This window comes from Pongo abelii, chromosome 5 (genome assembly GCF_028885655.2).
Source record: "Pongo abelii isolate AG06213 chromosome 5, NHGRI_mPonAbe1-v2.0_pri, whole genome shotgun sequence".
Taxonomy (NCBI): Eukaryota; Metazoa; Chordata; class Mammalia; order Primates; family Hominidae; genus Pongo; species Pongo abelii.
Window position 1 is genome coordinate 37,794,068 of NC_071990.2, and position 19,934 is coordinate 37,814,001.

Genomic DNA, 19,934 nt, shown 5'->3' on the forward strand with positions numbered 1-19,934 from the left:
GAGTAAACCCAAGGCTTCCTTTTTCAGATCTGCCTTTCTCTTTGGCAGCTCTGGACTTCCCTGGGCCTCCCTGGTGCTGTTATGTTTCCCTTTCCCTCCATGTCCAATATTAAAACCTCCTGATCTGTCTACAAGCCAGCATGGATGAACAGGAGGCCTTGGAGGATGCTGGGTGTGGACACGGGTGCTCAGGTCAGGAGAGGGAAGGGGCGATGGGTGCCCTCAAACCCCTCTGCCTTGTGAGAGTGGAGCATGCGGGCTGAGGAGTCTCACTGCCCAGGCTCCACTCCCAGCCCTGCTGGGCACTGCCGTGCGTCCTTGAGCAAGCAGCCTAATCTCCCTGTGCCTGGTTTCTGCATCTGTGCAAGGAGGCTATGATAGTACTGCACTTAGCTCGGAGGGTCGTGAGGGTAAGCCAGCTAATGCGTGTTACACACTTAAAATGTGAAGCACCCGGTACATAGTTCCAAGTCCTCCCCAACATCTGCCGTCATTCCTACCCCTCCCTGAGCACGCCACACTCAAGCCATGTCCAGTCGTGGCCTCTTTGTCTTTGCACTTGCTGTTCCTTACCCAGGAACGTTCTTCTTCCCAACCTGTCTAAGTCTTTCTCATCATTCAGAGCTTTGTTCCATTCACTTTGGAAAAAATCTTTCTCAGTCCCTTGGGATAAAATTTCTCTGTCTCTCTCTCTCTCTCCTGCTCCTGAACGCCCCAACTCTCTGCATATATCTATCTCAGTTATAGCACTTTCTTCCCTTTCCCTCCACCTCCCACCAAAGGCTTCCCCATTCTTCGGGACTTGATGTAGATGTCACTCTCTCCAGGAAGTCTTCCTAGATCCCCTCCCACTGATCCCTCCCCTGTGTTTCCTCCCACAATACTCTGTGTCTACACATCCTCACCACACTCTGATGGATGGGTTGGTCTGTTTCTTTGTGTGCCTCCCCCAGCTGATTGTGAGCTTCTAGTGATGCATCTCTATCAGTTAGCTTTAGCATGGGCTGTAGGTCATGAGTAGTACAACCCCAAATATTGGCTCATGCAATTTAGCCGTTTTATTTCTTCTTCTCTCGAAAGTCTGCAGTCTGGGGCTGGTTGGTGGCTTTGTTTGATATGGTCCTCTGAGGCCCAGGCTCCTACTATCTTGTTGTTCTGTGAGGGGTGACTTCCATCTCCTCACAGTCCAATGTGGCTGCTTCAATTCCAGCCATTTCATCCACTTTTCAGTCACCTGGGGGAAGAGTGAGTGCCAGCCATCCCTTAAGGAGTTTCAGAAGCTATCACTTGACGCTTTGCACTGTATTGGTCTGAATTTAGTGAGAGGGCTATGTCTAGCTGCAAGAGAGGCTGAGAAATCTAGTCTTTATTCTGTATGGCTATGTGCCTGGCCAAGAATTCCAGGACTAGGGAAGAAGGGGAGAGTGGAATGGGGACAACCAGTATCTCTGCCATAGGGCCCTTGCCTCATTCATCCCTATGTTGTGCCCAAGCCACCCCACAGCACATTACCTGGCACATAGTAAACACTCCATGTTTGCAGAAAGAAAGGCCTGTATTGACAGTTACAGCACGTGCGTTTGCCTCCTTGACTGGAGTAGGTGTGTGGCGGCCGCTGATTGATCCATGTGTTCACCTCCCCAGTTCACTCATTCAACAAATATTTGTGCTTCTTATGCACTGGATGTTGTTCTAGATACAGGGATGAAGCCATGAATAAAAGAGGTAGAAGTCTGTACCCTGGGGCTCACATTTCAGCGGCTTCTATAGTGATAGCAAGCACTGTTCGGCCAGGTGAGGTGGCTCACGTCTGTAACCCCAGCAATTTGGGAGGCCGAGGCAGGCAGATCACTGGAGGTCAGGAGTTCGAGACCAGGCTGGCCAACATGGCAAAACCCTGTCTGTACTAAAAATACAAAAATTAGCTGGGCATGGTGGTGGGAACCTGTAATCCCAGCTACTCGGGAGGCTGAGGCAGGAGAATCGCTTGATCCTGGGAGGTGGAGGTTGCAGTGAGTCGAGATCGTGCCATTGCACTCCAGCCTAGGCAACAGAGTGAGACTTGGTCTCAAAAAAAAAGCAAAAAAAAAAAAAAAAAAGCAAGCACTCTTGGCAGTACTTTCTTTCTTTCTTCATTAAAAAAAAAATTGAAACAGGATCTTTCTCTGTTCCACAGGCTGGAGTGCAGCGGTGCAATCACAGCTCACTGCAACCTTAACCTTTAAGGCTGAAGTGATCCTCCTGCCTCAGCCTCTCAAGTAGCTGGGACCACAGACAGGTGTGCACCACCACACCCGGCTAATTTTTTGATTTTTTTTTTTTTTTTTTTTTGAGACGGAGTCTTGCTCTGTCACCCAGGCTGGAGTGCAATGGCGTGATCTCAGCTCACTGCAACCTCCACCTCTCAGGTTCAAGCAATTCTTCTGCCTCAGCCTCCCGAGTATCTGGGACTACAGGCATGTGCCACCACACCCGGCTAATTTTTTGTATTTTTAGTAGAGATGGGGTTTCACCGTGTTAGCCAAAATGGTCTCGATCTCCTGATCTCATGATCTGCCTGCCTCGGCCTCCCAAAGTGCTGGGATTACAGGCGTGAGCCACTGCGCCCAGTCAATTTTTTGATTTTTTGTAGAGATGAGGGTCTCGCCATGTTGTCCAGGCTGGTCTCGAACTCCTGGGCTCAAGTGATGCTACCGCCTAGACATCCCAAAGTGCCGGTGTGAGCCTTACAGGTGTGAGCCACTGCGCCCGATCCAAATTGCTTCTGACGACTAACTCGTGCAAGCTGGGTCCCCACATTAGCCACCTCTGTCTTACAGGCGAGGAAACTGAGGTACAGAAAGGTCAAATGACTCACTACGGTCGCACGGCTTATGTGAGGCAGAGCTGGCTTTGACCTGGGTGGTCTGCTGGAGAGCCCACCATCGCCTCTAGCACCCTTGCGCTCCGGTGCCCTCGCTGCATGCCCTGCCCTGTGCCCTGCTTTCCTCAGTTAACAGAGCCACAGATATTTCCCGTAGTTTCTGTCATCACCATCTGTGGTGGCTCCACAGGGAAGGGCGAAGCAGAGCAGCTGCAGTCTGCAGTAAACAGGGGGAAAGGAGGGGCTTGTGCTTCCCTTGTGGGGTCAAGAAGGATTTGTGGGCACTTGCCTAGGTGGGGCCTGTGGTGAATGGAGCCGGGGCCCTCCTGGCCTGGCTGACATGTTCTCACTGCCCCTCTTTGATTCTCCTCCTGGGGCCTGCCTGCCTTCTCAGGCCCTCTCCGAAGTCCAAAGGGAGGCTGCAGGGCCTCAAGCCCTCCCCACCTCCCTTGTCTTATCCTGTGACTGACTTCCAGACCTCAGAGATGCCTTTCCACCTCAGCCAGGGGAGGCGTGAGGGTCCCCCACCCACACCTCGTGGAGCACATCTGTCTTCCCAAACCTTTTCCTAGCCCCAGGGAATGGGAGAAAAAAGACAAGGGGGAAAAAAGAGCTCTGGGGGAAGGAAAGCCCACCAAAAATGAGATGCTGGGGCTCACGTCTCTGCTACTTCCTGACACCTCACCTTTCCCCAGCGGCCTGCTGTTGTCCTTCAGGGGAGCGGGGCTGCCCCGCACACCTGCTCCATTACTGGGAATGTTACATTGCACAGGGGAGGACGCTGGGGCTTGAGAAGGGCGGGTCCCTGGCTCCACCGGCTAGTCAGTGGAAGGGTAGAGATTAAAATTCTGCCCCTGGTGTGGGCGGGGAAAGAGCAGAACACAGCTGCCCATTTTGCAGATGGGCACATCGAGGGCTAGACATTTAGTTAAGTGACTCTGCCCATAAACCACAGGTTGCACAATGAGTCAGGAATGGAACTTGTGTCGGGGGAGGACTCTCAGTCCAGGGTGGGCCTTTCTGATTTCACCTCTGGCCCCACAAGTTTGGTTTCTGAGACCCCAAGGATCTTAAAGCATCTAAGGTAAACTTGTGGACATCAGTAAGTGCTTGTGGCCAGGTTGGTTCCTGGCAAGCATTGTGTGAAATGCTGTGGAGAATAAAAAAGAAAGGGCTGGGTGAGGTGGCTCACGCCTGTAATCTCAGCACTTTGGGAGGCTGAGGTGGGCGGATCACAAGGTCAGGAGTTTGAGACTAGCCTGGCCAACATGGTGAAAACTTGTCTCTACTAAAAATACAAAAATTAGCCGGGCATGGTGGCGGGCACCTGTAATCCCAGCTAGTCGGGAGGCTGAGGCAGGAGAATTGCTTGAACCTGGGAGGAAGAGGTTGCAGTGAGCCGAGATTGTGCCACTGCACTCCAGCTTGGGTGACAGAGCAAGACTCCGTCTTGGGAAAAGAAAAAAGAAAAAAGAAAGTCAGATGTGATTCTCATTGGTGGTGGTGGTGGTGTGTTTCCAATTAAGTTGGTGAGATGAGTACTTGGAAATAGGAAACTCTTCGAACACTGACTATTTCAATATGTGGTAACGCCCCTGAGTGCCTTGAGAGCTCGGATGGATCAGAGCAGTTAAGAAAGCTTCCTGGAGGAGGAGGATTTGAGCTGGACCTTAAGAAGTGCTAGGAACTAAACTGATACCTGGAGGATGAAGATGAGGGGGAGCGTGGGAGTGGCAGCTTGAGTCAAGGCACAGAGGTAGGTCTGAGGTGGTGTGTGCCAAGTACAATGCAAAGCTTGGTGTGACGGGGGTGGCCTTGCTGGAGAGGAGTGGGCAATGACTCTGGAGGGGAAATGAGGGGTCAGATGGTGGAGGAGTTTGGTAGAGCAGCAGAGGCATTTAGACTTATTTCTGTAGTCCAGGGAAGACTGACATTCAGTGTGGGTGGCTGCAGTCTCCACTCCTTCATTCGTGGCAGACATGGATCATTGATCACTGCACTCTCCCTGCTGAACCCACACAAGGCCTCAGAGATCTGTTCCACCCAGAGCTCCAGGCAGTCCCCACCTATGGTCTGCCGTTGAGAGGAAACGTCATTGTTGTGGGTAATTGGGAGCCACTGCATGTTCTTGAGCAGGAGAATGGGTGTCAGAACAGGTTTTGTGTTCCTGGATCCTGGGTGAACTGCTTGTCATGATCCCACCAACCTTGACTCAGTTGCAGTGGGGGATGGACCCTCTAAAGACCCCAGGGTAGTGGGGTCTCTGACTTCACCCTGTAAACTCACCTAGTCCAGACCTGTCCCCCTGGGGAGAGGGCCCAGCTTTCTCATTGCAGAAACCGGGCAGAGGCTGGGGGTGGCGGCTCAAGCCTGTACTCCTAGCACTTTGGGAGGCGAAGGTCAGGAGTTTGAGACCAGCCTGGCCAACATGGGAAAACCCTGTCTCTACTAAAAATACAAAAATTGGCTGGGAGTGATTGTGCGTGTCTGTAGTCCAAGCTACTCAGGAGGCTGAGGCAGGAGAATCACCTGAACCCGGGAGGTGGAGGTTGCAGTGAGCCGAGATCACGCCACTGCCCCCTAGCCTGGGCAACACAGTGAGACTCCGTCTCAAAAAAAAAAAAAAAAAAGAAAAAAAGAAACTGGGCAGAGACAGAAGTGGTCACGCCACTCAGGCAAGATTAAATTCTGAATGAGAACCTGGTTGGCTGCCTTCCTGCTGAGGGGAAGAGGAGGCCAGGGTTGGGTGGGCACCGCCACCGATCCAGATTCTAATTTAGTGAGTTTAAATGCACCTTTAAAATGCATAGAGGCCCAAACAAAACTCATCTGTCATGGTTTTCAGGGTGAGAAAGATCCATCTATCCACCACCGATATGTATCTGAGTGTGTGTGGGGGTGTGTGTGTGTGTGTGTATATATATATCTCTATATATATATATTTAATGTATTTTTTTTTCTTCCCCCAAAGTAAGTATCGATTCTCAGTGACTGTAAACAGGCCATATGAACGCTCTCAGGCATCCCACCCTCTGATTTCAACCATGCAGATAGGACTCTGAAATGACATTCTGCTATGGTTTGGGACATGTTAGTCATTGCTGATGTGTGTGTTTTTGTGTGTGTGTTGGAATGGGTCAGTGAGAGGCACAGGTACCGGAAAGGTGGAAATAAAAATGGAGTCTTTCCACCTTCTGGGAGCTGCCATGGCCACCGAGTGGATGTGTGCATCAGTTGTGGGTCTTGGAGGCTGGCCAGGGGAGAGGGAGCTTCCACTTGCCTGGAGTGGGGAGCTGCAGGGCCCCCGCTTTGCAGGCCCCTGGACCCCCACCCCCTCTCCAGACTGCAACTTTGTCCCCATCTGGGGAGGCTTGTTGATAACCCAGCTCCCTGGTGAGTGCTAGGTCCGTGAGCGGCTGAGAGATATGTTTATTTCCTTTTAATATTGTTCAGGGTTCAATTTACCCAGTGGCATGCGAATAAATAAATAAGAAAACCAAACCTTTGACAGGGGGAAATATGGCGTTTTCCTCCTATATTTCTGAGTAATATCTCAAAACTTTTGTGAGTCATGAGGGCCTGCAGTGTTTGGCTAAGGAAAAGAAAAAAAAAACATGGAAAAGAAAAACATCTCATTTCCTATATTTGTCAACAGTTTTATAGCAAGTGGAGAATATTCCATATAATGTGGCCCCATGCACCATCTGTGCCGACACCAGCTTCCCCGAGGTCTGTGGCTGTGTCTGAACTCAGGGAAGTATAACCTGTATAATTGTATCTCTGTAAAGGAGGCTGTTTTCTACTGCCCAGAACCCATTACCCACCAAATCTCCTGACACTAATCTCCTAGGCCTCAAAGATCTGGGCGTGGGGGTGGGGAGTTATTGCACAAAAATCGTTCAAATGCTCTGGCTCAGAACATAGCAGCAGTTAAGAAAAGAAAAAAAAAAGGCAAATGAGGGAGAAGCTGTTACAGGCGAATGAAGTAGTAGGAGGCAAGAGCAGCGAGGTGAGGATGACAACTATGCATTTGTCATCTGTGTACCTGTAAGACTTTGCTGAGACCCTACTGTGTGCAAGGCATTGGGCAAGGCATGAGGAGAGCAGAGCAGATAGCAATAACAGCAGCAACAACACTAGCACGGTAATAGTCATAATAAAGTGGCCACCTCCTAGGCACTTACTAGGAGCTGGGCACGGTGCTAGGCCGAGTGGCTCAGAGTTGAGCGGCTGAGCTTCTTGTTCTCAGGGAGTTTACAGTCTGGTAGAGAAGTAGGGATTGGGCTCAACTGCCTGCTGAAAAATCCAAGGAGAGTTCTGGTCTTGAAGGATAGTTGAGACAACCTCAAATTAGGGAAATTTTAGAAATTTTGAAATTCAGGTTCTGATGAATGCTTGCAATTTCAACACTGTCTTTCTAAGGGACTAAGGGCCAAAGTGACCAGGAACACTGATAATTTAGGCTTTCATGGGGTAATCTGCCAAATTTATCACAGATGGGATGGGCAAAGGAGTGAGGAGAGGAGGGGGCTGGGGAAATATGGCTGGGTGAAAAGGGGACATTCAGAGCTCAGAGAAAGGCAGGGGCAGGAAGAGGAGAAGGGGGTGAGGAGACATCTGACCACGTGGCTGTGAAATGAATCAGGCCTGTGGCATGCAGATAACAGAGCTGGGGGATTCCAAGTCCCCCAGCCCAGGGCGCAGTTTTGGGAAAGGAACAGATGGGGGCAGTTGGCTGGCCAGGAGGCGGGTGCAGTGTTAACTGAGGTCTTCTGCATCCTGAAAGGAATCAGTGAAGGTGACTGAGAGTGGAATTGCTCCTTCGGTTGCAGGACAGAGTTTGAGGATGTGCTTCCCAAGGAGGGAGCAGGGAGAGGCAGGGGTCTGAGTGGAAACCAAGCGGTGGGTGGTGGGTGGAGGGAGATGGCGGGGAAATGCTGTCCTCAGCGGGCTCCCTATCTCAGGCCTGACTGGTGGATGACAATGAAGAGCCAGTTGGGGAGCTGTCCACACCTCGGGTGCTGAGAAGAATTCCTAGAAATAGCTCTTTCTGGTCCATAGAAGTTGAGATCCTCCTACACAGTGGTTCTCAAAGTGCGGTCCCTGGGCCAGCAGCCTCAGAACCAGCTAGAAACCTGCTAAAAATGCAAATTCTCAGGCCCACCCCAGGTTTACTGAATCAGAATCTGTGTGGCGGGTGGGGGGAGATTGTGCACAGCAATCTTTTTTTGCTTTTGGTTTTTTTTTTGAGACAGAGTCTTGCTCTGTCACAGGCTGGAGTACAGTGACATCATCTCTGCTCACTGCAACCTTCCCCTCCCGGGTTCAAGCAATTCTCCTGTCTCAGCCTCCCGAGTAGCTGGGACTACAGGTATGCACCACCACGCCCGTCTAATTTTTGTATTTTTAGTAGAGACAGGGTTTCACCATATTGGTCAGGCTAGTCTCGAACTCCTGGCCTCAGGTGATCTGCCCGCGTTGGCCTCCCAAAGTGCTGGGATTACAGGCGTGAGCCACCGTGCCCGGCCAGCAATCTGTTTTTAACAAGCCTTTCAGGAGATTCTGATGCCACTCACTTTGGAGAACCACTGTTCTCAATAGCTCTTCCTGTCCCCAATCCCAGGGCCCCAGTCCTTCCTCCACAGTGCACACCCTGCACACAGCTCTGCCAGGCACTCAACCCCTGCTTCTGAAAGCATCAGAAGTTCGTTTTCTCATCCATGCTGAGCTCCACGAGGGAGGGCAATATCCTACTCAACTCTCTAAACTGCAAGTGCCTGGCACAGACCCTGGCACACAGTAGGTATGCAGGAAATCTTGTTAATAAGCAGATGGAAGGATGGATGGATGAATGCTAGAGCAGCAGCCAATGTGGTCTTTTAAAAACATAAATGAAATCAGGTCACTTTCTGGCTTAAAACTCTCCAAAGTCTCCCAGCATCTTTAGAATGAAATCCAGCTCCTTATTATGGCTGATGGCCCTTGGCCTGGACCTTGTGGCCTCGTCACTCTAATTTATCCTGCTGTCCCCCTCCGCTGCTGTACTTTGTCTCCCAAATACCCCCAAGCTCATTCCCGCCTCAAGCCTTTGCACACTGTACCCTCTTCCTGGAGTGCTCTTTACTCATATTGTCACACAATGGGCTTTTCTCCCTTTTCTCAGGGCTTGACACCTCTTCAGAGAGGCCTTCCCTGACTACCCACCTAAAGCATCACCTCCCACCCTGTTCCTTTGCCCTGTTGGTTGGGTCAGTTGTTTTCCTCTTCATGGCATGAGTACAGGTGCCAAAAGTGTACTGGGAGGCATGTCCCCCATTTCCGTATGTCCCTCCCAATGTCCTTCCATAGAAAAGAAAAATAACCCTTCATATACACAACTGACATTACCTCAATTTTTGAAAACCTTCCTGTATTTGGATTTTAAGTAGAATCATTGTGTATACTTAGCAGACTCAGCTTTAAGATGAACTCGCTTCTAATCATCTTGTTGCCTCCGAGTCCCCTTTGGATAGGACTACTGGAACACTCACGGACCAAGCCCCCTTAATCCTACCATGGTGGAAGTTATGGACCTGGGGTGAGAGATATTGGCCACTTGGAGTGGAAACCAGTTGTGGGCCAAGACTAACACGTTCAGAGAAATGAGGGAAGGATGAGTGCTTTGAGACTGGAGTGCAAGGTGCATTCTGGTTATTCAGAGAAGGCATTTACAACGCACTGGGAAGATTTTGAAGGGATGAAGACAACTAAGATAACCATAATAATAGTTATCCTGTATAGTGCTTGACTCCATGCCAAGCACTGTTCTAAAAGCTTTGCTCATATTCATTTAATCTTATAAGAACCCTCTGAGATGGGTGCTGTTTTCACCCTCATTTTACAGGCATGGAAACTGAGGCACAGAGAGGTGAAGTAGCCTCTGCAAAGTTCCCCACTAGTAAGAGGTTGAGGCAGGATTCCAACCCAGGAAATCTGGTTTGAGTCTTCCCCATCACCCTCTACGGCTTCTCTGATAAAGACATCAGCAGTACCCTAAGGTCTTTTCAGTTTCCCAAGCCTGTCCCCATACTCCAGCTGGCTCTCAGTGCGTCTGAGGTGGCCAGGGTAGGCGTTTCATCTCTGTTTCCTTTTTTTTTTTTTTTGTTTTGAGACAGAGTCTTGCTCTGTTGCCCAGGCTGGAGTGCAGTGGCATAATATCAGCTCACTGCAACCTCCGCCTCCCGGGTTCAAGTGATTCTCCTGCCTCAGCCTCCCAAGTAGCTGGGATTACAGGCATCTGCCACCACGCCCGGCTAATTTTTGTATTTTTAGTAGAGACAGGGTTTCACCATCTTGGCCAGGCTGGTCTTGAACTCCTGACCTTGTGATCCACCCACCTTGGCCTCCCAAAGTGCTGGGATTACAGGCATGAGCCACCGCGCCCAGCTCATCTCCATTTTCTAGGTGAGGGTGCTGAAGCTGGTTAAGCAAACCACCCGAGGCTCCACAAAGAGGAAGAGGCAGAGTAGGGCTCAAAGCCCTGCCACCCAGCCTGCCTGCCTGCAGGAAAGCCTTCGGGGTCCCTGTGCCCCAACCATAGACCCCACGCCCTGGCCGCAGGCAAATAGAGGACATTTGGGGAATGACAGTGAGAAGCCGGCAGGCAGGCAGTGTCCTGCTGCTCTCCCCCAGCCCACTCTCTCCCAGTCGTAAGATATATTTAGTGCCAATGGAGAAACAACACGAATCGGGTGTTTGTCTGTAGCCCCTTCTGCAGATCCATCACAGAACGGCGCTTGGTGCAAGATTTTGCAAACAGCTTGAGATTACTGAATTAATTAGAATAAAATTAATCAAAACACCCACCACAAAGGAACCTTAGCGTGTGGAGTGTGACTTGGGTGAGGGAGGAGGCGCAGCAGAGAGAGGGCATGGCAGGCTGGACTGGCTTCCTGCCTGGAGCCTGCTGGGGCAGGCTGAGAGCCTGAGGGGTGGGACCTAGATTCCCGCCCGTGCTCCCACATCTTCCCCAGCCCCCGCGTCTGCACACTGGGTCTCTGTCCAGGCAGTACATTCTGTGGAGACTGAGCTTGATCCTGGTGGGTGTTGGGCTGAGCCTTTAAGGAGGTGATGAACGGGAGCGGGGTCACCTGGCAGACAGTGCAACAGATTAGAGATCAGAAGACCCAGGACTCTGAGCATCATTATCCAGTTTTCCAGGATGGATAGTTTTGACTTTACTCACCTGCTTGTCCTTGTAAGTTGTACAAAACAGACCAAAGGTTAAGAGCATGAATCCCAGGCTAGACAGCCTGGGTTCAAAGCTTGGCTCTACTGCCTACGAGCTATGTGACCTCAAGCACTGACTAGCTGTGTACTCTCTCCGAGTCTTGGTTTCCTCATTTGTCAAATGCGGGTGCTAATAGCACTTCCCTTATGAAAACTGGTATACAGCAGTTGCTATGAAGGTACAAGCTGTTATCGTCAAATCTAACCAGTCAAGGGGCTTTGTCCATCTTCCTTCAACTTGTCTTCACATTTCCTTTTCCTTCCTGCTGCCGCTATCTCAGTCAGGCCTTCATCACTCCATTCCTTCATCCCATAAACATTTATTTATTTATTTATTTATTTATTGAGACGGAGTCTCGCTCTGTCGCCCAGGCTGGAGTGCAGTGGTGCGATCTCGGCTCACTGCAAACTCCGCCTCCAGGGTTCACGCCATTCCCCTGCCTCATTCTCCCGAGTAGCTGGGACTACAGGCACCCGCCACCACGCCCGGCTAATTTTTTGTATTTTTAGTAGAGATGGGGTTTCACTGTGTTAGCCAGGATGGTCTTGATCTCTTGACCTCGTGATCCGCCCACCTCGGCCTCCCAAAGTGCTGGGATTACAGGCATGAGCCACCGCGCCCGGCCCCATAAACATTTGTTAAGCTCCCACGATGTGCCTGACACTAGACCAGAGCTTGGGGATGAAAAGCTAAAACCCAGCCCCTGCCTTTGGGGGGATCAGAGTTCAGGGGATGCTTCACAGAGAGCTTTGAGTTGCAGTTCTTGGGGCATACAAGTCTGGGAAAGGCATTCCAAGCAGGGGGAATGGCATGTACAAAGCATTGCCACCAGAGTGAGTGTCCTAAAACACGAATTTGATCAAGTCACGTAAGTTACGTCCTGGTTCAAGAACCTGTAATCAGCCTTGTTAGCTCATTGTAGTCAATATTGTAGTCAATATAAAGCCCCTTGCTTGGGTTTCAGTCCTCCCAAAATCTGCCTTCCAACACCTTCCTTCAGCTGGGGGACTTAGTGCCAATCTCCTTTCCTGTAAAACGATAGAGTTATCATGGAACTTAAATGGTTATGTGTATACAGCAGGTGCTTGGTAAGTGAGCCCCTCCTCCCCTGCCAACACACACTAAGGCTGCTTGGTCTGGTTCTCTTTGTTTCAAGTTGTGCAGGAGGCAGCCCCACGCAGAGTTCAGAGCACTGGTCCTGGAGTGGGCAGAGCAATTTCTCGTCCTGGCTTTGCCTCCAATGCAGAACTCCTGTGCCTTTTCCAAGGGGATCCTCCCTTTATTTCTGCATCTGCAAAATGAAATGTGGAATTTCTCAATAGGGGACACTGTGGACAAGTTGGGGGAAGGAATATCCCATGCAGGGTACAACAATTTAGCATCCCAGCAGCCCCACCTCTCCCAAACATTGAGGCAACCACCCCTCGTATTTCCAGCCCCACTCGCCCTGCCCCTTTCATGATCCTTTCCAGCTCTTACCTTCTAGCAATCGCCGACTCCTTGATTCTCGGTCTAATGCCTCCAGGGGACTCTGCTTTCTGCAACCCCTAACTCCCAAACTAGAGGAGTTTGAGGCACACATAAGGCAGGAAGCAGGAAGCCAGTGATAGACTCCTGGTGGGAGCAGAGAGAGCCCAGGCTCACATTTGGCTCTGCCACTTACCACTGGCTGTGTGATGCTAGGAAAGCTACTTAACCTCTCTGAGCTGCAACACTAGGCTCATGTGTAAAATGAGTGGTGATGGTAAAAGTACCCACCTCATAGTGCCATGGTGAAGGTTAAATAAGATAATAAATGTAAAGCACAGACCCTAGTATGTCATGAAATAATAAAAGGTTTATTGGTTCTTCTTGGGCAAAATTGAACTCTCTCAACTTTCTCATCAAATAAGGATAATAGTGCCACCCCTCCAGGAATGTGGTGAGACCAAAGTCGATAATCCACACCCATCCCTGGCATGCAGTTTGGTCTCAGCACAGCACATAACCGGTGGGAGTGTAAATGATTCAGCACCTTTGGAGGTCTGTTTGTCATATCTTTTAAAATTACAAATGTGTATTCCTCTTGTCCCAGTAATTCTATCTCTAGCTGTTTTTCCTATTGTTTTATTTCCAAGTGTGTAAAATAACTTATGTACAAGATTTATATTAATAAATGATTGGAAATAACTCAAATTTCCATTCACTGAGAACCAGTTAAATCAATTATGGGATGTAAATACACTGGAATACTATATAGCTTTAAAAAAGGAATTAGGAAGTTCTTTCTGTACTCACACAGAAAGATCTCCAAGACATTTTGTTCTAGAGAAAAAGAAGAATGTGTTTGGAATGACTGCATTTATGTGCCTGTCTGTGCATAGACTATCTCTGGAAGGACTCATAGCAGATTGGTGACAGCGGCTGTTGTCTTCAGAGAGGGAAGCTGGGGCACAGGAAAAGAGGAAGGCTTTTGTGGATTTGGAACCATGTGCGTATAAAAGCTATTGATATGTATAAAGCCAGGAACTGTAACAAGGCCAGGTCTGAAGTGAGCTCTCTACGCTGAGAGGATGATGTGAGGCTTGGCTCCCCAAGTCTCAGGCATATGGCCTGTTGCTCTTGCCATCAGCACACACTTGCAGGGGCTGAGAGGGGGGCTTAGCTGGGGACCAGGAAGTGCTGTACCCCTTTGGGGCAGGCAGCAGCTCGGTCCAACCCTGGCACTTTGGGAGGCCACTTTCCCTCAAGGGTTTCCACATGTTTGCACGTAAACTGGGGCTGTGGTACCAAGTGCCTGATTGCTCTGCCTGGGACCGTGCCACCCAAGGGTTCTATGAGTGTGACTGGAAAAGGAGAAATTATCACAGATGGCCCTAGCCCTGTGCCTCTGCTGTCTGCCTGGAGCAAAGGAGCTGCTGCTGTACCTCTGAAGGAATGAGGTTTCCATCTCTGAAGCAGGATCCAGCCCCTCAGAGGGAAAAGAGGGAGATGGATGGAGATGTAGAGTCTGTGGCGTCAGACAGACATGGCTTCAAATCCCAGCTGGGTCACTCACCTGCCGTGTGGTCTTGGGCAAGGCATTTAGCCTCCATTGGCCTCAGTTTCCACATCTGTAACGTGGGCACAATCACACTCACTTCTCAGGTGGTTGTGAAGAGAGAAGGTAGGCTAGGCACAGTGGCTCATCCCTGTAATCCCAGCACTTTGGAGGCAGAGGCAGAAGGATTACTTGAGGCCAGGAGTTTGAGACCAACCTGGGCAACATAGAAACACCCCACCTCTACAAAAAATTAAAAAATTAGCCGAACGTGGTGGCTCATGTCTTTAGTTCTAGCTACTTGAGAGGCTGAGGCGGAAGGAGCTCTTGAGTCCAGGAATTGAAGGCTGTAGTGAGCTATGATTGTATCACTGCACTCCAGCCTGGGTGACAAAGTGAGATGCTGTCTCAAAAAAAAAAAAAAAAAAAAAAGAAAGAAAAGAAGGAACAAAGGTACATTTGTGAAGTGCATTAGCACAGAGTAATAACTGAGGGAGGGATTTGGGTGCAAGCGGTTTATTGGAGAGTGATCCTGAGGAGCACTGGGTGGGGAAGCCAGGGGCAGGAGGGAAGACAATAAAAGGTGTGTGAATGAGCAGTTAGCCTCCTGGGTACAGGGCTCAATCCTGCTGAACCTCTGCGAGGCTGTGCAGAACAAGCCTCAGAGCTATCTCAGAGGGACCACTGGGGTATTTATATGCCAGCTCCCTACAGTCATCAGGTTGAGGGCTGCTCTGAGCCATTTACACTCCTTGTGCTTTCAGCCTGCGTGGAGCTCAGGGCAAGGACACTGGAGTGATGGGGTAGGGGTGTGGGAATCAAAGAAACTTTTCAGGCAGGGAAGAGAACCACAGATGCTTGGAGTCCAAGAGCCAGGCATGGGACTAGTGAGTGCCAGGGGTATAAAGACGGAGCACCGATATACCTGCCACAAGTGCTTTGGCATGTGCCGGGCACTGTTTTAAGCATTTTAAAAATGTTAACTCACTTAATTCTTACTAAGAATCCACAATGAGGTGGATGAAGACAGAGACATAGAAAAGTGGAGAAACTTGCCCAAGCTTACCCACCTAGAAGGAGGAGTCGAGAGTTTAACCAAGGAAGTCTGGTTTATTGGGTCTAAAGGGGCTTAGAGACCATGTAGGTCAATACCTTCATTTCATGGTGAGGAAATCAAAGACCAGAGAGGGCAAGCAATTTATTTAAAGTCACACAGCTAGCTAGCGACAGGACTAGGACTTGAACTTAGATCTCTGTTCCTTCCTTGACACGCCCCCTGCTTAGCCTTAGCCTTTTCTCCTCTGGGTTGCCAGACTCAGGTGGAGCTGGGGTGTGGGAGGTGGCTTTCTGCAGAGCACTGGGTGCTGCAGTGCGGAAGCCGGGAGGCCATTAATCGGCCGGGAAGGCGGGCATAGCACAATCAGATTATGATCTTTAAGATGCATGCTTTGAATCTCAAAATCAGCCAAGGAATCAGGCCCCAGAGGAGGTGTGTGTCGTCTGTCCCTGCTTTTTAACCCCAGGCTGGCATCAAAGAGGAAAAGATGAGCCGGGCTCACCAGGGTGTGAAATTTCCTTTTTGTCTCCTGGGGTGGGGAGGGAGAGATGAGAAATTGCGCTGCATCCCATGTGTAATTATAGGCTCTAGAATTTCTTGAGGATTATGTTGCTCAAAGAGACTCAGTAGGCTCTGTGTGGTATTGCTGGGCCCCGGTGGACATGCCTCTCAGTAGACTAAGGGAGACTAGGAGCGGTGTGTGTGTGTGTGTGTGCCTCTGTGTGGATGAATGCAAGGAGAAACACAACTGACAAAATGTAAATTAACTCTTGCAGCTTCATATTTTTCAGAAAAATCAGAGCAGGGGCTGGCTGTCTTCACCCAGAGATAAACTTCTAGAATCTTTGCCCTTGAGTTACCAGGAGGTGTCCTTGCCAGACTCTTAGCAGGTTGCTGCGGACATGTCTGGCAAGACAAAGGTGACCGACTTGTTCCTGTTTTCTAGGGACTGCCCAGTTTTAGCAATGAAAGTCGTACGTCACGGGAAACCTCTCAGTCCTGGACAAATCAAGATGGTAGGTCACCCTAGGCCTGACCCTTCAGTCCCTACCCTGGCCAAGCCTGGACCAAGAGAAGCCAGCTGTGTCAGAAGACTGGGCTGGCAGTGGCTGGATAAGGTCACAGGCAAGTGCAGGCCATCCAGCTAGGTTCCAAATCCATCTCTAATTCTCATCTTGGGATCCCCTGCCTTTATCTGACTGCTCCCTCAAGTAAGGTCACACCCCAGTCAGGGGCCCTTCCTGCTCTGGGAAGGGGTGGTCCATGATTCCCTCATGGGTCTGGTGGGTCTGGCTGGCAGAGCTGTGTGCCTGGGGTGAGATGAGGGCAGGACCAGTGCTGAGGCCAAGCTACAAGTGCTGTGCAACTTGGGAAAGTCCTTTTCCTTCTCTGGGCCTCAGTTTCATAAGGGGTTGGGCTGAGAGATTGCTGTTTTTTTTTTTTTGTTGTTGTTGTTTTTTTGTGGGGGGGGAGGAGGAAGATTTATGTTTAAATTATGAAAGTAATACAATTGTTAAAAAAATTTAACAGTACATAATGTAAGATGAGAGGTTAAAGTCCCTCTCTGCTTCTCCTTATCCTGTGGGACAACCATTGCTAACAGTCTCTTTTTATCTTTCCAGACATTTTCTATGCATATGCAAGCATGTGAGTATATATAGCCTTTATTTAAAATGTAACACAAATGAGACTGTACTTTACATGCTATTCTGCAACTTGTCTTTTCTGTTTAACAATATATCCTGGACATCTTTCCATGTCCCCATGCACATAAATCTCCCTCATTCTTGCTGCAGAATGTTCTGCGGGAAGGATGCACTCTGGTTTGTTTAACCAGAACTGCTGGTTTCCAAGGTCCCTACTAGCTCAGAGCCCACCACCCAGGCAAAAAGAAAAGCTGGAGGGGGCTGTGGAACATGGCTGGGGAATATTAGCAGATTCTCAGACTAGGAAGGCTGGGTGTCTGCCCCAGCTCTTCAATGAGAGACGTAAAATGATTTAGAGATGGGTGAGGAGGAACCAGTAACTCCTAGGTCCGGGAAATTAGGCATGGGGTGGGGGCAGGGGCTTCTAAAGATACACGGAACACCCTGCCTGGCACCGAGGTAGGGCCGCAGACACAAGGCTCTCTGCTAATGCAATGTGACGGGCCTGCAGCCCCTAGTAAGTTTTTCCATTTCTTTGTCTTTCCTGAGAGAGGCTCATGATTATCGCCTTCCAGGTCACCAGGAGCAGAGCACAGAGGGACAACACAGCTTTTGCGCTTCCAGCTGGCTCCCATCAAGAAGTTAGAAGGGAGCCTGCAAACACATTTCCTGCTATCATCTCTCCACCCCAGAAAGACTTTCCCTGGTAGAGCTGGGGGAGGGGAGGCGGGCAGCAGGCCCCGCAGGAGGCCCTGGGCAGGAATGATACCCCACCTTGCCAGCACTAGAGGAGGGAGGAGGAACAGCCACGGCGCAGTCAGGTCCTGGGGGCCCTGGAAGGTGGTTGCTGAGCAGCCCGTGGGAGGCATGGATCCGCCAGCTCACGGCGGCAGGGGCCGCCCAAGTCCTAATGAAAACATCTAGCTCCTGGCAGGGCGCAGCCGTCCCATCGCCCGGCCTTCTCGGCCACCTGGGAAAGGATGGGCGCCGCACGCGTATACCCAGCCTGCCGGGTTGTGCGCGCAGTGACATCGCTTTTCTCCCGGCAGGTGCATCCATCTCTCTGGGTCTGGATAGATAATACAATCTCTCTGCCCACACCCCATTTGCTGGGAGACATCCTGGGCTTCTCCATTTTTTATGGGCACACTTAGCTTGGAGGAAATCCAGAGGTCAAAGCCGGAGCAGACGCTCCAGTCACCTTGCCCGTCCGGGCGCGCAGCCCTTCCGAAACGGGCTCACCCACGGGGCCCTAAATTACGGCGATTACACTGCAATTCGCAGCGCGATATTACTTTGATACACTACCTGCTGCAGCCTGGCCCGGGAGGCGTGCATTATTTACCAGGGAGGCTGTCCGTGCTGCGCACCAGAGGCGACAGCGCTCCGCGGGGTCCCTCCTGTCCTTACAGCCCCGCCTTCGCCCGCGGTGCGGGGTCTGGAGGCGGGGGGGTCATTGGAGCAGCCCCGCTCTCTCGGAGTGACCCTTTCCTGACCGCAATATAGCCCGGAGAGGACCCAGTGGCGCAAGCGGCAGCTGGCGATGAGGTTGGGGGTTGGTAGGTGGGAACAAGTGCTGAGCCCCGCAGCTCCTCCTGGCTCTTAAGGACACCCAGACCCTCCTTAGCCGGCCTATAAGGGCCGTTGTTGCGCGCGCGCTGAGAACCACACAGAGGGCCTGACCAGGGGTGCAAGGCTGGTCCCCGGCCCCCGGCCAACTGTTAAAACGGCTAGCAGCCGGCTAACCCCATCGGCAGACTCCAGGATTTAGCCTGTGGCGGCTGGTGGCGGAGATGGAGGGAACTCAGGCTACCCTCTTTTCCTCGGGCCCTGGAAGCTGCGTGCGCTTCAGCTGAGGCCTGATTTCGCCGTGGCTGGGCGCTGGGGCCGGAGTTGGGCCCGGCTTCTCTCCGGCTCCCCCATTATGGCTTGCCATCAGCATCTAGATTGCAGGTTACTTCTGCTTTTATCCAAAGCGGTCCTTAAGGGAGATGGATTTCTGATTGAAATCCAGTCATTTGGCGCCGTAGCTCAGAGGGCCCATCGTGAGCACACTTGTAGGGAAATTGCCCTGGGTCTGAGAGGAGGGGCGGGGTGGGGGAGGGGACAGGACCCGCAGGCCCTGCTCTGGAGCCTGTGAACGCGCTGCTGCGAGGACTTTAGCGGATGTGCTCAGGTCGGTATCCGCGGGAGTTCTGGAGGGAAATCCGCTCTCCTTCTCCAGCTCCCTGGGATTGATGGAACCAGAAACCTCAGGCAAGGGATCCCCAGAGGTCACTGCGTCCAGTCTCCAGCCTCAGACAGTGTCTGGGTAGTGGAGGAGGGGCCGAATCTGTAGGACGGAGCTGTCTGCTTTGGTGGATGAAGGAGGGTGAACTTCAGGGGTCTGGGTTCAGATGTGGATTAGTTCCAGAACTAGTTCCTGTTACTCACAGGCGGGGAGAGGTCATGGTCCCTGCTAAACGCATCTGGCTGTGTTCAGTCCTGAACTGCCCTGGGCTCCTCAGCAGTGTGCACAGGGGTCTGGCCTCCAAATTTCTTGTTAACAGCCCATCAGGAGCTGGAGGAGCTGGCCTGGCCTTCAAGATGTGGAGGGGCTCCTGGAAGGAAGCAGATGGGCACAGGGAGGAGAAGAATGACAAATCCATGCTTTCCCAGTGCTGGGGAGAGAATATGGTGGTGGGGAGGAAGCATGGAGACCAGAAGCATTCCCAGGAATGCTTCTGGTATCCCAGAAATGTCAAGAGCTCATTCTGCCAGCTCTTCCTGGGCCAGCAAAGAACATATATATCCTTTCTCCATCCACTTTGGGACCTGCCTGAGATGAACATATGTTTTAAAAGGAATCCCAATTGCTGCAGGAGCAGATGGTGCTACAGGGGCAGGCAAGGGCAGCAGAAAGAATACTGGCTGGCAGTAGGGTAGGAGTCCTGGGCTCTGCCTCGCCCCTTCCTCTTACCAGTCGTGTGAGCTGTGTGGCTGCGGGCAAGTCACTCCCCGGCTCTGCGCTGCCCCATTTTCCTTGTGAAGAATGAGTGGGTCCCCTGTAGCATGCAGGATGAGCTGAGGCCTCACTCCCC

At 51.1% G+C, this 19,934-nt stretch overlaps 1 protein-coding gene and 1 long non-coding RNA gene across 2 annotated transcripts; one reads left to right on the top strand and one right to left on the bottom strand.

Moving 5' to 3' along the window:
• Positions 1 to 10,728: 10,728 nt before the first annotated feature.
• LOC129060222 (uncharacterized) lies at positions 10,729 to 14,545 on the bottom strand. Its single transcript, XR_008526763.2, has 3 exons — positions 14,170 to 14,545; positions 12,612 to 12,746; positions 10,729 to 12,423 (listed from the first exon to the last, which is right to left on the bottom strand). It is a non-coding gene; the product is annotated as an uncharacterized LOC129060222 (long non-coding RNA).
• A 484-nt stretch (positions 14,546 to 15,029) lies between these two features.
• On the top strand, positions 15,030 to 18,242 carry LOC103890883 (putative uncharacterized protein FLJ45825). The gene is made up of 4 exons (XM_054557090.2): positions 15,030 to 15,038; positions 16,155 to 16,224; positions 16,831 to 16,855; positions 17,430 to 18,242. The coding sequence occupies exons 1-4, from the start codon at positions 15,030 to 15,032 to the stop codon at positions 17,776 to 17,778; spliced, it is 453 nt and encodes a 150-aa protein (XP_054413065.2). The 3' UTR covers positions 17,779 to 18,242.
• Positions 18,243 to 19,934: the final 1,692 nt, after the last annotated feature.